General features: G+C 41.4%; 1 protein-coding gene across 1 annotated transcript in view; it reads right to left on the reverse strand.

The window, feature by feature from the left end:
- lmtk2 (lemur tyrosine kinase 2) overlaps positions 1-19,554 on the reverse strand; it is a 31,648-nt gene that overhangs the window by 7,487 nt on the left and 4,607 nt on the right. Inside the window, exons 2-9 of the mRNA XM_034088626.2 lie at positions 13,940-14,073; positions 13,671-13,824; positions 13,388-13,464; positions 13,163-13,281; positions 12,735-12,822; positions 7,599-7,729; positions 2,103-2,187; positions 758-879 (exon numbers count right to left, since the gene is read on the reverse strand). Of these exons, the coding sequence (XP_033944517.1) occupies positions 758-879; positions 2,103-2,187; positions 7,599-7,729; positions 12,735-12,822; positions 13,163-13,281; positions 13,388-13,464; positions 13,671-13,824; positions 13,940-14,073 (910 nt within the window). The remainder of the gene's footprint in view (positions 1-757; positions 880-2,102; positions 2,188-7,598; positions 7,730-12,734; positions 12,823-13,162; positions 13,282-13,387; positions 13,465-13,670; positions 13,825-13,939; positions 14,074-19,554) is intronic.

Raw genomic sequence — 19,554 nt, forward strand, 5'->3', positions numbered from 1 at the left:
TTGATATTGAGGGGGAAAGTCTGGCTCTAAAACAACCTTACGTAATTCTGCCATTTACGACTTGAGAGCATTTGGGCAATGAGTTGTAAAGTCAGCGAGAGGCTGAAAAGATGCTTAGTTGGTGCAGCGTCAGTGTCTTTTTCCCATCTTTTGGAAACTTTCCAGATTGTTTGGGATTTACAAGCTCTGTCTGCAAATACAAGAGCTTGATTTCTCAGCAATAAGCCAGAGGTGTACTGCAGAGTACCGTACTTTTCGGACTATAAAGCGCACCTGCATATAAGCCGCAGCAGCTAAATTGTCCGTCTGTCTTGCTCTCGTTCTGTCTCTCGGTTCCACTTTTACTTTGGCGCACTACCTGTCTCGCTCTTTTCCGGCCTCCAGCTTTTCCTGCTGGAGCCCGCCGCTTAAAGGTGGCGGGCGCGGACCGGTCATAGAGCCCATAGTGTTAAAGGTGGTTCATTTTACCTGTAAAACCCATAGATTTCGGAGGTTCCCTAGTGGCCGTTAGCTGTACAACAAAAATGGGGGAAAAAGTCGCGGCTTATAGTCCGAAAAGTACGGTAATTCATTATGCTCGTCTTATTCCAAAAACACCCTTCACATGTCTAGTATTACAATACATTTATAAAGTCCCTCAGGAGAGACGGGGGAGGAAAGGTTTTAAATATATTTGGATAAGATTCAGGGTCTTTCAGACACTCTGAGTTACGTTTTGTTTTTTGTAAACGTCCTCTCGTGTCAGTGAGGTACCTACCACACATTGCTGGGCTTGGTCTGCTCCATAGTAATCACCCCCCCATGGCGCTCGCCCACCAGCTCAGGAGCCAACCAGCGGAGAGGTGCAAACACATCATCCTCGGTAATGATGTAATCCTCCTGTTGTGAAAAACAATCAGTCACGTTATCAGCCATGTTTATTAAGCAGATAACCATGCACACACCAACCCATTAAAGAACACACATTGACTGTTCTCCTAGCGCTCATTGAGGCCGATCACTCACGTCGCCTCTCCCTTTCTTTACAGAAATAGACTCACTGGGTGACCTTATCCTGTGCGTATTAAATTCAGACAGCCAAACTGACGGATCAGCGGTATTTAAGGAATGCAGCAGACAGAAGTGTCTTGTGGGATATGCAGCGTGTCTAGTTACAGGAGGAGACCATTTGGATGCTTCCCTGAAACATGCTATTGATCAATGGCAAACACCTGCACAGCATATCTTTTATTATCGGTGAGGTCATCTGGAGCTGGTTGCACAACAAACGGCGACACTTCAGAAATGCAACTTGAGTTCATAGCCTGACATCAGTTGCACAAAGTGGAGCAGTTCTGAACCGTCCTAAGAGAGAATAAGTTGTTGAATTTGGTCAATTAAAGCCCTTTTAAAACATAAAAACATGGCTTCAAGTTACTTATCTCTCATTGATCTGCGCTGTACAAGAATAAAACAGTTGCAAGGACATTTAACAGGCCACTTTGACAGGAAAAACTATATAATGCACTGCAGTCTCTTTATGTTTTTATGACCAGTAATGATCAAATATTTACTCATCTATTTTTGGCTTGTTCTTCTCAATATTAAAACATCATCCATGTTCTAGGTTAGAGTCTGGAGCTCAATGTGGATTGGATAACATGTATTATATACGCCTCATTCAGTTGTACAAACATGCTTGAAGGTCATAAATAAGGCAAAACAAACAGAAACGTTTGAGCTGCCTGATTGGTCAAGGTGTCCCTCTAACTACACAAAGACTCCAGGGGCTGGGACTGAACACAGTCAGGCTGCTGGTTCTGTATATATCATTGGGCTGCTGGCTTCTTGCAAGGACACAGGGGGGAGAAGAGATATCACAGATGTTTTATTTAAGTATGCAATTTGATCTTTGCCTACAATGTGTCGGAAATCGAATATGAACAGCTGTTTTTTAAATACACGCGTTTTCACTTAGATTTAGCCCAGGGAAGTTGGTTAGCGTCATGTCCATTGAGGAGTTAAACTAATGTTCTTGGTGAATACACCAGTGTAGCGTACACTAGCCAGCCCCTGGTGGTATGCAGCAGCTCCTCACAGTATATGACATCTATATTGCTTACTTTGTATCTGTAGGGTCCGATTCCATAGTCTCCCACTTTGACTGTAAGATCTCCGGTCAGGTAGCAGTTCCTCAGAGCCAAATCACTGCGGGAGCAAAGAGAATATAAGCATGAACACATCTGGGCGGATTTCATACTTCACAAATTCACAACTGCAAAATCCTTCTGATGATGAAGCTCGGTGACTAGACGTGAACATGTTCAGGTATTTAAATGTATAGCTCTCAGCAAAAAACAAAACACTGACCATTATTGTGTCTCGATAAACTTGATAGTGAACGTATGAATAAGTGAAATAGTCAATAAGGGCTAATGATTCTGGAAACGGTCTGAACCCCTTGAGAAAAGGCGTGGTACAAATAGAAATAGCTATCGACAGATTGTGTGGAATAAAGGACATCATCAGGCTACATTTCCTTTAAAATAATTCACCACATGTTTGCAACAGGGTGGGGAAACTCATGAAAGTATACAATATTTAAGATCATCGCATATATAATACATAAGACTGGTAGAATGTGCTGGAGGCCGCCACATGTTTTGCTTTTGACGTCCCCCGACTCCATATCCTTGTACAAAGCCCTGAAGCCCTAAGACGACCTCATAAGGCGAAGGAGTCTGGCAAGGATCACAAATGACCTTGGTAAGTGTATACAATTATTCTCGTGTCATTGGCGTCTAGTCTTCACCTTGCAACAACACCCAAACGGGGGCTATTCCTGACCCGTGCATTCAGCGGCGGGATACAGTTTCTAGAGGGAAACACAGCGTGGCGTTGTGGAGCTGCCCGGAGAGGGCGTAAGAAGAGCGGAGTGTCTCTCTGCACATTAAGGAGGTTATTTGGTTGTTTTTGGAAATGATTGAGTGTTCTTGCATTTTAATGTGAGTTTTTTTACACCTCAGGACTGTGGGAAACAGTATATCTTTCTGTGTGTACAAACATATCTTGAGATTGACAATAAAGTTCACTTTGATATGGTGGTTAATTCCAACTGAATGAAAAGGCAGGGGCACTGTGTACAAGGTTAGATAATGACAAACACTGCTGACACCAGGAGTCAGGGGCCCAGCGAGTGTCAGGCCAACTGAAACCCCTGGAAGATAAATGGAGATTTATTTTAAACTCTTCGCCTCCCTGTCCCTCTTTTGGCTGAGGCCTGACTTACACTAATACAGCAGCAAGGACATAGGTCCAACATCTTAACCTCATACACTGAAATGTGCTATGATGGCATGGATCCCTAATATACCATCAAAAAGGTTTTAGCTCATTTTAACAAGCAGTGACTTGTTTGAACTGTAATCAACAGGGGGAAATGACAAATACATATCTTTTTTTAAATACAAAAATAGTTATAAATGCATTTGATATTTAGTCTTTAAAACATAGGAAGCTGAGCGTTTCTCCTCACACCATTGATAGGACACTTACACTCAGGAATAATGCAGATCAAGACTTTTACAACCCTTTGGATCCTTACAAACATGTCTGTTTTTTATGTATTTATGCTATGTTTTTATACAGTTGTTGATGTACAGCACTTTGTTCAACTCTGTTGTTTTTAAATGTGCTATAGAAATAAAATGGATTGGATTGGATGGCTGCTACAGATTCACAATCTACACTGTAAACTTGTGGCTGAACGATGCCTTTGGAAACTCTCCTTCCCGTGAGTTTGAAAAAGCATATATTCAGATGTTTCGGAGCCCTGTTCTCACCTCTACATTTCAGAGCTGAGGTCTCAGCTTTGGGTATCAGCCCCCACAGCCCCGAGGGTTTTGTGTCTGCACCATCAATCAGCTATCATCCAGTTTAGCCAGCATGGAGCAGCACTAACCATTCAAAGGGCTTCTTGTTTTTACATTTTTGAATAAAAGTGCCACTGAAATATTTTTACGATTGCAAATCAAATCTGTCCACATGGAAGGGAAGCTTGTAAACCCCCCCCCTCAGGTTGTAACAAGGATTAAAACACAACGCCCAATATGAGGCTATCCTTTTACATGCAAAGAGCAGAATCATCATATCCTTCTGGCTGCGGACAGCTGACACTGTGGCAATGCATGGGAGCTGGGTAATTGGAACCCTCAGAGCTTATTCTGAGCATGCAGAAGAGAGCTGATGAGCGGAGCGTCGTAAGTTACACCCCCCCCCAGCCCCACGTTCTGTACCCTGCTGGCTGCGAGAGGCCAGACATCCAGTACGCACTGGGGTAAAAATGAAAATGAAATGCAGCCCTTCTGCTGTACACACCTTTTTTGGAGAACACAGTTCCTCCTGAGACTTGGGCAGTAAGCAGTAACTACGTCACAAGTAAAACCAACAGTTGGCTTAAGTTTTTACAGTCCTATTTTATGAGGTTTGTGTCAAGTGACATAACACAGACAGTAATTACTATTAATCACTTACCACACATTTGAGTGTTATTCTGTCAATACATGTATGTATCAATGTGGAATTGTTCAATTTGAAAATATATCATATATCACATTTCGATGTTGATAGTGCTATAGATGCGCTGCGAATAAAATTAGACTCTGTTGCTCCTTTGAAAAAGAAGAAAATAAAACATAGATTAGCTCCATGGCATAATGCCGAAACCCGCAAAATAAAGCAAAAGTTTAGACAACTTGAAAGGATATGGCGTTCCACTAAACTTGAAGAATCTCGTTTAATTTGGCATATTACTCTTAATGAATATAAGAAAGCACTGCGTAAAGCGAGAGCAGCCTACTACTCTTCATTAATAGATGAGAATAAGAATAATGCAAGATTTCTTTTCAGCACTGTAGCCAGGCTGACAGAGAGCCACAGCTCGATTGAGCCTTCTATTCCACTCAGTAGTAATGATTTTATGTGCTTTTGTAACGATAAAATTGTTACTCTTAGAAACAAAATTAATGACCTCTTGCCTTTGACCATTATAGTGTTATCAACAGCTCCCGGAAACGTAAGTTCTAATATTACACTAGATAGTAAACTCGAATGCTTTTCAGCCATAAACCTTGAACAATTACATTCAATGATTCTCTCTTCTAAACCATCAACGTGCATGTTAGACCCAATTCCAACTAAGCTGTTGAAGGAAGTTTTTTCATTAATTAGCACTTCTTTATTAAATATTATGAATATGTCTTTATTATCAGGCTATGTTCCACAATCATTCAAAGTAGCAGTGATAAAACCGCTTCTTAAAAAGCACAACCTCGATCCAGAGGTTTTAGCCAACTATAGACCTATTTCTAATCCTCCGTTCCTCTCAAAAATTCTTGAGAAAGCGGTCGCAAAACAGTTGTGTGATTACTTAAAAAACAATGATTTATTTGAAGATTTTCAGTCTGGCTTTAGAACACATCATAGCACAGAGACAGCTCTGGTTAAAGTCACAAATGACATTCTAATAGCCTCAGACAAGGGACTTGTCTCTATTCTTGTTTTGCTCGATCTCAGTGCTGCATTTGATACTATCGACCATGATATCCTATTGCAAAGACTAGAGCACTTAGTTGGCATACAGGGAACTGCTTTAGGCTGGTTTAGGTCCTATCTATCTGAACGCTCTCAGTTTGTACGTGTTAACGATGAATCTTCCACGCAAACCAAAGTTAGCCATGGAGTGCCACAGGGCTCAGTGCTCGGACCTATTTTGTTCACATTATATATGCTTCCGTTAGGCAATATTATAAGGAATAATTCTGTAAACTTTCATTGTTATGCGGATGATACTCAACTATATTTATCAATCAAGCCTGATGAAATTAATCATCTAAATAAAATTCAAGACTGCCTTAAGGACTTAAAAACGTAGATGACCTTAAACTTTTTGATGTTAAACACGACCAAAACTGAAGTTATTGTACTTGGCCCGAAGAATCTACGATAAAAATTATCTAAAGATATACTAACTATGGATGGCATTAATTTGGCCTCCAGTGAGACTGTAAGGAATCTTGGTGTTATATTTGATCCATCTACGTAACATTGCAAAAATCAGGCATATCTTGCCTCAAAACGATGCAGAGAAACTAGTCCATGCATTTGTTACTTCGAGGCTGGATTATTGTAACTCTTTATTATCAGGGAGTACCAAGAAGTCAGTCAAGTCGCTTCAGCTGATTCAAAATGCTGCGGCTCGTGTACTAGCCAGAGTTAGGAAAAGGGACCACATTACTCCTGTTCTGGCTGCCTTACACTGGCTCCCTATAGAACACAGGATAGAATTTAAAATTCTTCTTCTCGCCTACAAAGCCCTTAATGGGCAGGCGCCATCTTACCTTAAAGAACTCATTATACCCTACTGTCCTACTAGAGCATTGCGTTCCAAGAATGCAGGGTTGTTGGTTGTTCCTAGAATCTTTAAAAGTACAATGGGAGCCAGAGCCTTTTATTATCAAGCTCCACATTTGTGGAATCAGCTTCCAGTTTGTGTTCGGGCGGTAGACACCCTATCCGTTTTTAAGAGTGCGCTTAAGACCTTCCTTTTTGATAAAGCTTATAGTTAGGGCTGATTAGATTCAGCCCCTAGTTTTGCTGATATAGGCTTAGTTTGTCGGGGGACATCTTACTTCTTCCTTCTCTCTGTCTATACCTGTGTACTCTCATGTTCCGATTAACCCAGCTTCCCCAAATGTCTTTCTTTTTGGTGTCTATATACGCTGGGATCCGGAGTCATGGATGATCCTGCGGTCCTGTGTCCTGGATCACGAGCCCTGGATCGCGAGTCGTGGCTGTGGTCATGGATCATCGGTCCTGGATGGATATCCTCGTGGATTCATCTTCCTATTATACACACATGCATTTCCAAACATTTGGACTACCTATGTTGCAAATGTATTATCTTTTCAATTTACACACGGCATCTATTGCACGTCTGTCCGTCCTGGGAGAGAGATCCCTCCTCTGTTGCTCTCCCTGAGGTTTCTCCCATTTTTCCCTTTAAACTGGGTTTTCTCCGGAAGTTTTTCCTTGTACGATGTGAGGGTCTAAGGACAGAGGGTGTCGTATTGTCATACTGATATTCTGTACACACTGTGAAGACCACTGAGACAAATGTAACATGTGTGATATTGGGCTATATAAATAAACATTGATTGATTGATTGATTGATTGATTGATCACATTTCAGATGTTTTTTTCAACCCTTAAAACGCCTAATTACAAAAGATCGCACTTGACACGAGCAGTCTACTAAATGACACAACAAAAAAAGTATTAAAATAATGATGTTTTCATGAAGTAATACCCATTTAGTTGTGAAAGATTCTGAATTATTAAAGGAAACTGGGGCAGAAAAACACAAAATGTTGGCTCAGTGATAAATATATAACATCTGTGGGTAGAGGAAGTAATTTAGATATTAAAAAGTGTTTCTGTCACAGAGAGAGTGAGTATTACTTTAAACATCAGCTCACGTCCTTGACAGACAAACAGAATGCTTAGCTTAGTGGCTCTTAAACATGTGAGCTAGCTAAAGTGTTGCAATTGTGAAGTGCTACCTGTGCAGGAAGTTGTTTTTGTGAAGGTGAGTGACACCGGCAGCGATTTCGCAGGCCATCCTCTGCAGCTGCAGCAACTCAGCGTTCCTGAACATCCAATCCTGCTGAGACAGGAAGCCCCGCAAATCCCCCTGCAAACACAGCTAAATTAGCACAACAAAATCCAACATAAACAATCAATAAATCCAGAAGAATCAGAGGAAAGGGGCTAGATAAATGCAGTGTGCAGAAGCCTCCACACGGGGGCAGTAGACCCTCCTGCTCCCGTCTCCTCAGCACTTCTCACTGTGGATGTGTGAGAGCACCAAATAAGGCTAACGCTGTTTAGTGGACAGCGATGCTCTGTCAGAGATTTATAAATAAAAGAGTTCAGTTCAGGTCAGTGAAATAAACTGTGCTTGTGTCCGGTCAAGTTTCGGAGCGCATGAGTGGACGAGAGAAAACAACAAGGTGTCCCCTGAGGGAAGCAGGTCAAGGTACTTCGACTTAATTAATTACCCCACCCCCCACATGAAAAACGTAACGACACACATCGTTTGAGATCATGTAAAAATGATCACAGTGAGAATCTGAGAATGTTATTCTGGAACAAAGACCAAGATTTAGATGTCGTGCCACAAAAGGCAGAACAAAGTGTGTTCAGCCTTGAAAAAATGAAGATGTCCCAACTGTTTTATATCATCTTAAACAATACAATACATGAAATACACAGTCATCAATTTGAGAAACAGTTTCGGACATGTTTTACTATTAATCGAATATGGCAAATGATCAATCGAGAAAGAGATCTGCAGATAAGTAGATGAACATTGTTATCGACAGCTCTTTTGGGATCACAGGATCAAAGATCTGTCTGTGGTTGGACTGAGTCCTGAGGGGCTGTACATCTGAATTACATCAAGCCGTGTGCAGGATCACAGAGCCGGTGGGAAACTGTAGTTATCATTCCCCGACATGTGTAATGGTCGGGACACATTTGTTGTATACGGAAGGGCTGCTCGATTATGGCAAAAATCATAATCTCGATTATTTGGGTCAATAATTGTAATTGCGATTATTAAATGCGATTATTCATTGACTTTGAAAACATCCATTTAATGGAGAAAAACAATTTGAACAGTATGTTTTAACAGTTGATTAACCTGAACTTTAATAAGTATAATTCAACTGAATACCAACAAAACAAAAAAGAAAATAATAAAAAATAATCGTTTTATTTCGATTACGTTGTTTTCATAATCGTTGCAAGCCATAATCGTAATCACGATTAAAATATGGTTAATTGAGCAGCCCTAGTATACGGGCAGAGGACATTTAAAAGATAGTGTCTTTAACTGTAAAGCAAAGGGTCCTTTAAGTTTTGCGTTCTTTTGAGATCATGTTCACCACAGTGTTGGAGTGAAGGAGACTTGTGATTAGCCGGAGAACCGAGCTTCCCTGAGGAATAAGCTACGAGGAACATAATGTACACACATGAGATTCCCCACTGTATATGAGGTGGGGAGGCTTTTGTTCAATCACATGCAGTTACTGAGCGTTTGTGTCCGTGTGTTTACAAAGGCTTTCATTTTCCCTGGGCTATCTCACTTCAAGCAGCTTATATCAGTCGTCTTACGTAAGCAGCATAGTTTGCGTCGACCACATTTACCCCCACGCGAAAACAACTCTGAGAAGCTGTCTTCACAGAAGGGCTATATTCAATGTATGGTAAAGTGATAGCCGCTGCCCGTCTTTTTCGGTGAAGCCTCCGCAGCAGGTGATTAGGTCTGGGTTTCAGAGGCAGGGTTTAATGCTGTTATAAAAAACAACATTAACATTGAAAGGCAAACACAATTAGGCCTTGTGTCTGACTTTTAAATAAAGAAGTATGTACTAAGTTCCTAATGCACAGATTCATTTCTGGCTCAGCCATCTCATGATCGAGTTATGTAAAAAAAAAAAATCAAGCGGATTAAATCCTCTAAGCCACTCGTGGATACTTGAAGTTGGCTATATTCAGATTACTGTGAATTTTTGTAAGATAAAAAACTATTTGTCCATTGAAAAGGCTAATGTGAAATCTAAACTAAAGTAATGTGATATGGTTACAATGGTTTTAATATGCACCAAGGCAAAGAGTGTCTTTGTTAAACTAAGTTATATAAAAGGATGAGTTGCAATCAATAGAGCCTAATAGCCTATGGAAGTAAAGAAAGGACACCGACCACATATAGGCAACGTTACCCACGAGCTAAATTATAATGCTAAATACGCCTATAGGCAGCGCATGGTCAGTAATGCACATCTTAATAAATTCCATGACAGATCGCTTCCATAACACTGTGAGAATTGTTGCTTTAATGACGGTAATAACTGGAGGAGATCAACAACTTTGGAAAGCCACAAGTCAGCTGGCTTATGTCCGAGACCCTGAACCAGAGAGGGGTCTGACTAACATCCTGTCAGGGCACCAGGCAGGACATACATGCATTAGAAGCTGTCACTCAGGCTGTCGTATGTGGCATTCTGTGCCCCTGCACCAGTTGCTTGATGTATTTTGATGTCGAAAATGCTTTGAGTCAGGGTTACCCGGCACGGGTGATATGGGACAGAAAAAACAGCATCAATCACCGGGCTGTCCGAGGGAACGACACAGTATATTGGCTTTTTGGGATTCATTTTGTCCAGTGCGCAGCTGCGGTGTCACATTTCAACTTTTGGCATCCCGAGGATGATTTACATTGACTGAAGTAGTAGGAGAACACGGATGAATCGACGTTGGCTTGACATTTAAGATCAAAGCGGGTTTTAACGCTTTTTTAGCAGTTAAGTATTATATGGGAGTTTGTATGGGTAAGTATGGAACATGTAAGGTATTTATTTTAAACAAGATAACATGTTTTGTGTAAGACAATCCTACTTGGATCCAGTCCTCAAAGCTCTTTATCCAACAAGGGATAACGGGATAGACATCATCAGTCAGTTGTGCTCCCCTCACAAATTATCACCTTCAACAAATAGGACCAGGACTTCCCACGCCATCTTCCATAATGACTCGCACTCACTTGTGATAAGTCACTCACCTTGACTAATTTCCATCTCTTGTCGGAGACGTCACTAAAGCTGGCTGGGAAAGACCACAATGCCAGGACCGGGCAGCTGGACAATACCCCGGCCCCTCGAAGTTATGTAATGTCCGGCACGAAGAGCCAAAACATTACCATGTGGGACAAATGGGAGGCAGGGTGGGGGCGGAGCATTGGTGCCAACTAAACATCAGAAATCTGTTTCATTTTGTTCAGCATGCATACTGAAGAAGTGAATCAAAATCCAAGGAGTGTCAATTATTTGTTTACGCGCTGCACATTTACAGAAACGCAACTAATGCAGAGAATGAACATTTCTAGTCCACGAGCAGGATGTGATGTTTCGCTCTAAAACAACTGTGAAGGCTCAGGTTGTACAGACTCATTAACTGTTACCAAAAAAAGGACATCCTGTATCCTGTCATCGAGGAGTCAGTGGGTGGACAAGTCCACCCAGACACACCTGGGTCTCATACACTCACACATACACACAAATACAAACACACTGCAGCACCCACACAGACACACACCAAAGATGATTTATGACTGGCAGGGTGGGACAAGGGTCATCTAATTCGACAGGACCCTCACATAGAGATGTACAGTTAAGATTGTAAGCGGAGTGAGTGATTGTTATCACATACGTGTTTAATCCCAGTCCGTGCTTTGCCCACTTGGGGGCAGCGGAAACAAGTTGTTAACAGTTGCGTTATAAACATGCAGCCTTTACGAGCAACGTTTAGAGGGGTGTTTCTGGACACCTGCCAATATTCACCCTTTATTATTCCCAACTGCTGAGGGAATTCTAAGAGAATGAAACAGTTAAGTTGATCATCTGAACTACACCTTAGAGCTCTGTAAAGCCGTGGGGATGCATTCATATTGACCTTTGTTTATTAACATCTTTGCAGAAGTCTGAGCTCTTCAAGTAGGACCATCAAAACCAGCGACATTGTTTATCATTGTCATTTCATATAATGTAATTAGGATAAATACATGTATAAAAACTATGAAAATAAGGACCAGTTGCAACTAAAGATACTTACAATTACAAGAAAATACAATAAAACAAAAGCTAATTAAGTTGACTGATAAACGAAAGCAGTTAAATGCATTGACTATTAAAGTAAATGTTGACATCCTAAGGCCGGTTTTGAGGCTCTCTCGTTGGTGGAGATCATCACATTTTGAGGTGTTTCGAATATTATTGCTCCTACTTCATAAGATAAAGAAGATATATTGTGCAAAAAGCTACTATACTTGTCATCGTAAAAGTGTGTCTTGTTGAGATAAATCAAACAGACAGCAAGGGGGCGCATATTTTTAGGTTGACGTTTTTGGCTTCTTGCATTGGTCACTGGGCACCACACGGGTTTCTTTACGAACAGCTTAGTTGACTTTAGTCCGAGCTCAACGGTCTCCAACAGTCTCAAGACGCTACCCATAAAAATGCACAAACACAGCAACTGGTGTAGTCGACACCGGAGGAGCGTAAATCGAGCCTGTGGCTTTACAGGGTGAGGTGGGAATGTGAGAGGTCCCCGGCTTACACGAGCCATGCAGCTTTAGGCAGAAGAAGGTAGGGAGGTAGGAGTGGGAGGGGTGGGATCTTCCTGCATGCACACCCAGAATAGGTGAAGGGAAGCAGTGGATAAATCAGCTGCCATGGCAGGACTCTCTTCAATATGTTGTGATGAACAGAGCGGCTAATTTAAGATTGAGATAGTAGGCTTTCAATCCGGATGGTCACGAGGGCAGGTCAGATATGCATGCTTGCGGAACAGTTTTTAAAGGGGTCTTGCCCCGGGAAATAGTGAGCTTAACAGACTGACACGAGATCTTTCTCAAATGTCTCAATTAACGAAGCTTTTGGGCGGTAGATTAAGCAAGCCGTGTCAATACTTGGACACTGGTACAGGACTGCATGTACAATTAAGGAAGAATTATTAGCCAATATTAGGCAGTACGTTTCGAAATTGCAGATCGACAGTAGAATAAAAAAAAAAAAGGGGGGGGTTGTGTCGTTTATGCAAATACACGTCAATACATTCAGCGCCTTTCGGCCACTCACCATTTCACAGTACTCAAACACAAGCAGGAAGGGAATGGCCTCGACACACTGTCCCAGGCATTGGAGGATGTTCGGGTGCTGCAGCACTCTGTAGAGACACAATAACACAAAGCATGTTACTACTGATGTTAATTAGGGCTTCACTCGCTTCGCAGTAACACCTTCAAATAATATCTGTAAGATTCTGTCTGATGCAATGTCTACGAGGGAAGTTAGAGGGTGCTGCTCACATTACAGTGATACAGTCATAGAGCTATTTCTGTCCACATTCACGTATGCGTTTCTTGCTGAAAATGCATACTGAGTTTTGTAAAGGTGTTATTAAAGAAAATATATAAACTACAATGTACAATATTGTGACTATAGATCAGCTGATAAGTACACTGTGAAACCAATTAAAAGTGTTTAGTCGAAATGAATGTGTGTACCTGTATGGATCCCCCTGCTGCAGGAAATCATTCTGCTCCTTGCCACTTGCATTAGCTTTTAACTCCTTCACCACCACTCTGGCTCCACCGGGATCCGTGTAGATTTCACTCAGAAGGACCTGTTATTAATACAAGACGACACTTTAGGCTAATACAAAAATACAGAAAAAAATATCCATGCAGCTTTAATGCCTGTACACGAATACAAAGAATAACGAGTCTTACCTGGCCAAACCAGCCATTGCCGATCTCTTGGATGTAACTCAGACTGTGACGCGCTACCTGGACTTCCCCTGATCCCTCTGTTAAACAACAGAACAATGTTAATTAAGATTCAGTAATTAATCTATACAGCATGTCAGAGTATGTATTATAACGACAATAACAGCAAAAAAAAAACAATAATCCATACTTTTTCTAAATGTTTAGCATTAAAGGGTCTGTATATGTCAGGACACCAAAGAGACAAAGACAGGAACAATGGTGTGTGAGTGTACATGTGTCTGACCTGTGATGCTGACAGGAGGTTGGAGGTGGGGGGGCCCAGGCAGGGCCACGGGGGACACAGCGAGGGTGTACACCTCAGCTGGGGACTGCATAGAAGGAGTGTCCTCTGCCGGGGGAGTGAAGTCGATCTCATCCTCAAAGTGGTCCTCAAACTCCTAAACCAACAGAAAACAAGAGTGTGTAAAATCACGTTTGTCATTCAACTATAACTTCCCACTACAACCCCCCCCCCCCCAGGGCCATGTTTTCATTAGGTGTGGCTACCCTCACCTTGAAGTTGATCTCCCTCTCCTTGCAGCAGGTCACGCAGTTCACTAGCAGCACCACCAAGGCCACGAGCGCCGTCAGGGACACCACCAGGGACAGGTAGAGGGACACAGACCACGTGTCCCCTGTGCTTCCACCTGAAAGGAAAAAAACATATCATTATTCAAATTGCTAATGGTTACACACGCCAAAAAATCGTTATGACATCATAAAGTGGCCAAAATCTGATCAGCTTGTTTCAGCCAGGTTTTTATAGAAATGGATCGGGACACAAAGAGAGAGAATCTTTTTTCCTGAACCTTGCAGAATGTCTTTACACAGAGGGGACACACGTTGATGTAGAAAAGACATGAACAAGTGTATTTTGGGGGCTGATACGCAGCTGATGGTGCAGCAGTGGTGGCAGCAGGTGTTAGATCCGCGCAGGGGAGGATGCTGCCGGCCCAGCAGTTTGAGTGTCAGGGCTGACAGCAGCCGTGTGACCTCCCCCCCCCCCCCAACTGTGCTGCTCAGCTGCTCTCTCCACACTGATGCTGACCAACATCCACACGGCTCAGGCTTTCCATCGCAGTGGCTGAGATTTCCAATTTGGTACAACTAAAATATTGTTGTGTTTGTTTCACATTCAAACATTTATAAAAGCACCTGTTATGTATTCATGTGATAGATATAGATATTGTGCTATAACAGGAAATAAAAGGTGGGCTGAAGTGGGCGGGAAAACCAAATGTTAACTGGACTGGAAGTCAGACATATCAAGCCGATTTCAGGTATATTATAATAACTAAAAGATAAGATAATTGATAAGTGTTGTTAATAAAAATGCAACAATTACCCAACTTCTCAGTTAGTGGACGACCAACAGAAAAATAATCAATTAATCCTTAAATACACTTTTAATATGTTCACACAGCAGAAAATACTTTGACATCTTCCCCAAAAAAGGAAAATGTTCTGTGTTTCCCTATTTTTCTCATATTCAACTGAATAACGTTTTAATTAGACTGACAAAACAAGATATTTAAAGTGAAAACCATAGACATGAAGAAACTAGAATGGAAATGTTCCTCCTAACTGACACTTTGTAGATACAATACACAGACACAAGAAACAATTAATAGATTCATGTAGAAAACATGGCAGATTAATTGATAATGAAAATAAACGTCAGTTGCAGGCCTACTTGTTAATTGGCTTGTCTAAAAATTGTATTCGTGGATTGGAAGCCCACAAAGATTAGCATGTTTACGTTCGAGTATGGCAGTGAGTGTGAGACTGTCACCATGTTCTTCCACCACTCGTCTTTTTTTGTCCAAAATGTCCCTGCTCATTTCTGACTGCTTATTTGACTGCTGGCCACTTTTGTTGTAGTTAGTGATGTATGCGTACACATTCAAGTCAATCATTCATTTTCCTCTTTCCTGTGTCAGCAAGAAATAGTTTTAGATGTCGTCTGGGAGTGCGCCATGTTTTATTACATATTTGTAATTTTACATATTGAATTTAAATAAATGTTAACATTGCATAAGTCATTACACAATATCTGAGGTAATGTGCGTGTGAGTGTTTACTGAAAGAATAGTGAATTTGGGCCTGTGTTTATTCTGCCTCCCACTGGTCGTAGCTTGTCAGGTACATCCCGTCTGCTAGAGGGAGAATTAACACCCACTGAGACTCCTTCTGCTGAACGAATAATTCCTGACAGACGAAGGCAAGTGCTACTATACATCCACACTACAAACCTACTTCTAGTTGCTTTCTCATCGGCACATAAAGGAGAAAAACAACAGACTTGAAAATCATGGTAATAGTCAGCCTGGCCAAACTAAGACCAATATGTCTATAACCTTTTTGAGTACTGCTTTTCCAGATATATAGTATTGAAGGTGCAAACAAAGCTTCTTCAAATGATGGCATGCATTTGCTTGAACAAACTCTGCTCCTGCAATGTTAAAAAACAAACTCATTTTCTGTCATATCCAAATCTCTCTGGATAGCTTATCCTACGATACGTGTGTCATCATTAATCTGTATTTAAATGTAGGTTGTTGGAGGCCTTAAATGGTGAACTGAACAATGCTCTTAGTACAGCAGCCCTGGAATTAGGCTGCTGTTGTTAAGACCTACCCTTTTGGATAAATCTATTTTAAAACGAATGCTGAGAGTCAACAAAATGTGAGACCATCTAAACTGCGAATTACGAACATGGTGAGTAGAACATGAGCAGAGAACTTGGGATAACACTCCTTATAAAATGATAGTTGTAATGCATGCATGTGGCAAACAAGTGGGGGCGTTCCATTTGTGCTGGGAAGTCATGAATCCAGAGTTTGCCTCCTGAAGATGGTTATCCGACTCGGGAAGTCAGGAAAATCCCACCAACCTCAACCTCAAAATCAAAGATGGCTGCTCCTAGCATCAATAGCATGATGGCTGCGAGCAAAAAATAGTTTGGAAGCTATTTTGTTTTATATTGGTCATTGGATCAGTCGTACATACAGTAATGTCAAACTTTAATCTGTGGACATAAAGCTTTAGTGTACGGTACAGCGTCATTATCAACTGGTATTGCTAACAACGGCGTTAACATGGCTGTTTTTCAGACTCTAATTTCCATCCTTCGTGTACCAACAGATTGCACAATTAGCCATTTTTCTTACTTCCATCGTTTCTATTTTAGCAGAGTACAGTGCAGAAATCCATTTAAAAAGAAAATAATTGGAGCAATTTGTTTTCAAGTAAACAATGTTTTTCGATCTATCTACATGGACACGGTCAAACATCATGGTTAAGGGGGACAAAGTGGTAATATCAACAACCCCTTTTACATTGATACCAGAGGTCTTGTGAAGAACCAAAGCAATACTATGACATGGAGTCCTGTTCTAGATCAAGTAGAGCTGTAGTCTATAAACAGGCCGAACAGGTCTGATGATGACAGCACGGCCCATCAGAGGGCAGATGAGACAAGAAGCAATCACTTTATCTCCCTGGGGAACATTAGATATGATCCAAATTGTCAGCCATAATTAAGATTCATGCCATGTCTACCACAGTACACTGAGCTATTGACTACAAAAATAGACATGATTGCTCAATCCCTCTTAATCTTTCAAAGACACCAAAGGTAACTTTTAAGAAAATGAAAAACTTTAATGTCATGGTTTAAATACCTTAAACACCTATTTCTAAATAATGGATGCCTCCAAAGGATTACTGCCTCTATGCTAAAAATGGCAATAGGGAGACAGTGTCTGCGGTGAAATATTAATGAGAAGTGGAATTAAAGATTAAATGGGTCCATCGTCAGGACACATTCTCACGTAGATGTAGCTCTTAATGGAGATGTGTGCTTACAACGGTTTGCCACCTTGTTATCATGATCTCAAGCAGGCCTGTTTAAGTATTAAATGGGCTGCTGAAGGTTATACTCAATCCCATTGCGTTGCAGTTGGCCACTTGGCATCGTGTAAGTGGAAGGCAGAGGAGGAGAACTGAGAGCTGATGCAGCCCAACCTAATAGACTGAGTCTGCTTAACATGCATCATTCTAAACCACAGACTACACAGTATTTTACACAACAGAAACTGACACACCCAGAGCAATAGAGGAGGAAAATACATCGGCCCGATAATTATCGGTCCGATATTAGGAATTATGACGTCATCCCGATAAACCCGATACCAGTATTAATAGCCCCGATAATATACAATATATTTTTTGGGTAAAAAAATACTGCGGTGTGGGTGGATTGGGATGAGGGGCGCTTGTTTTTCACTCGGCTCCTCCCGTTTTGCCAGTACTGTGGTATTAGTGGTTTAGGAAGAGGGGAGTTCTTCACAAATCCAGCGCTCCCTAATACTTCGAACCTGATCAGTCACCTGAAACATCGCCATCGCTACGATGGTGGGTTAAAAGCATACGAAGACAATAATACAATACAGTGTGTGTGTGTGTGTGTGTGTGTGTGTGTGTGTGTGTGTGTGTGTGTGTGTGTGTGTGTGTGTGTGTGTGTGTGTGTGTGTGTGTGTGTGTGTGTGTGTGTGTGTGTGTGTGTGTGTGTGTGTGTGTTAACTTCCTGGAAAGCAGTGGATTCCTTTTCCATTATTTTGTGTGCGTGCGTGCTGTCAGCATCAGCTTGTAGATGGTATTTTAAACTCGATGCGCTCTGAAACTACGGGGCGGCCAAGGAAAAAAAATACACATGCGTTAATCGCGTTAAAATAATTAGTGGCGTAACATTTTTTTTATTATCGGTATCGGTCTTGAGAAGCAGGAAGGTATCGGTATCGGTTTCAAAAACCCAATATCGTGCATCCCTACTTTCTAGTGTACTTAGAGTGCCAAACAATATCTACTGCATGCATTGCTGAACTTTTGCCATGCCACGCAACAGCCAACTCCCCACACCACCAAGGTGGGTACCACCACATCCCCCACACTGAGAGGGAAACCACTGATAGGGGTCTTGCACTATGCCACGTGGCCAAGAGGGTTTTTAAATAATTCCCAATTCAAGCTTACGTTATTTTCCAAAACTAAAAGCCTGATAACATGTGGTCTAAACCGGTCAATAAGACCGACCTAATATAAAATGCATTGGTTTCATAATTTTATACTAGCAAGGATTTCCAACATCATGAATCCAATAGTGAGCTAAACCAAAATATAATAGCCCTGTTCCAGTCTGATCCAAAATATCTAATTTGCCTATTTTTCACGAAACATTTCCTCCGTCTTCAATTATAGCTTACAAAATGAGAATCTGTCGTTGGCAGGAGCAGGCGTTCAGAGGGAATTCCAATTGGCTTTATTAAAGCTTAACTTCACAACAATCCTGTGAAAAACGCTTGGCTGTAATTGCAGGCAGCTTTTTTTTGTACAAGCAGCCGCCGTCTGTTTGAGCCGAGCTGCAGGACTCAGAGGCTGGAGCTGCAGTCAGACAGAAAGACCAGGAGCTGGATCACGGCAGCTCTACATGTGATCAGTTATACTCGGTTAGGCCTTATCTGAGTCATGGGTTCATATTATGACTTGGCAGGCTCCACAAAATGACTCAACTGGTTTTTGGGACAAATACAGCAGGGAGCTGCCAGGTCTTATTTCAATTCCACTGAATATTTCAGTAGGCAGGGATTCACGCAGAGGAGGAGCTGACCCATTTTTGCAGATTTCACCCACCAGTGTGCATAATTGTAGATATCTCTGCTTTCTGTGTTGTTCAAGAAGGGGGATGGATAGCCCTGCAGTTATGTTTGAATTCTGCTAAGATGTATAGTGGTTATAATGGGAAGCACTTAAAGGTCACCTATTGTGCAAAATCCACTTGTTCAAGTCTTTTATATAAACATGTGTCCCCTCTGTGTAAAGAGATTCTGAAAGTTTCAGGAAAAATGATTTGCTCCCTTTTTGTCCATGAAAATGAGCTGATTTTCTGGCTTGTGCAACCATTAGCCAAAGAGTATAATAGGGGACCTTTAAACTCATAGTTCAATTGAAGAGCAAATACCGATGCAAGGAAAAATATTTGCATCATTGCCTTCTGTGATTTTCAACGACAAATTAGCAACATTAAAAGACTGTTAGACACAGCGACGTGCAGTCAATGTAACGGAAAA

This window comes from Pseudochaenichthys georgianus, chromosome 8, assembly GCF_902827115.2.
Source record: "Pseudochaenichthys georgianus chromosome 8, fPseGeo1.2, whole genome shotgun sequence".
Lineage (NCBI taxonomy): Eukaryota > Metazoa > Chordata > Actinopteri > Perciformes > Channichthyidae > Pseudochaenichthys > Pseudochaenichthys georgianus.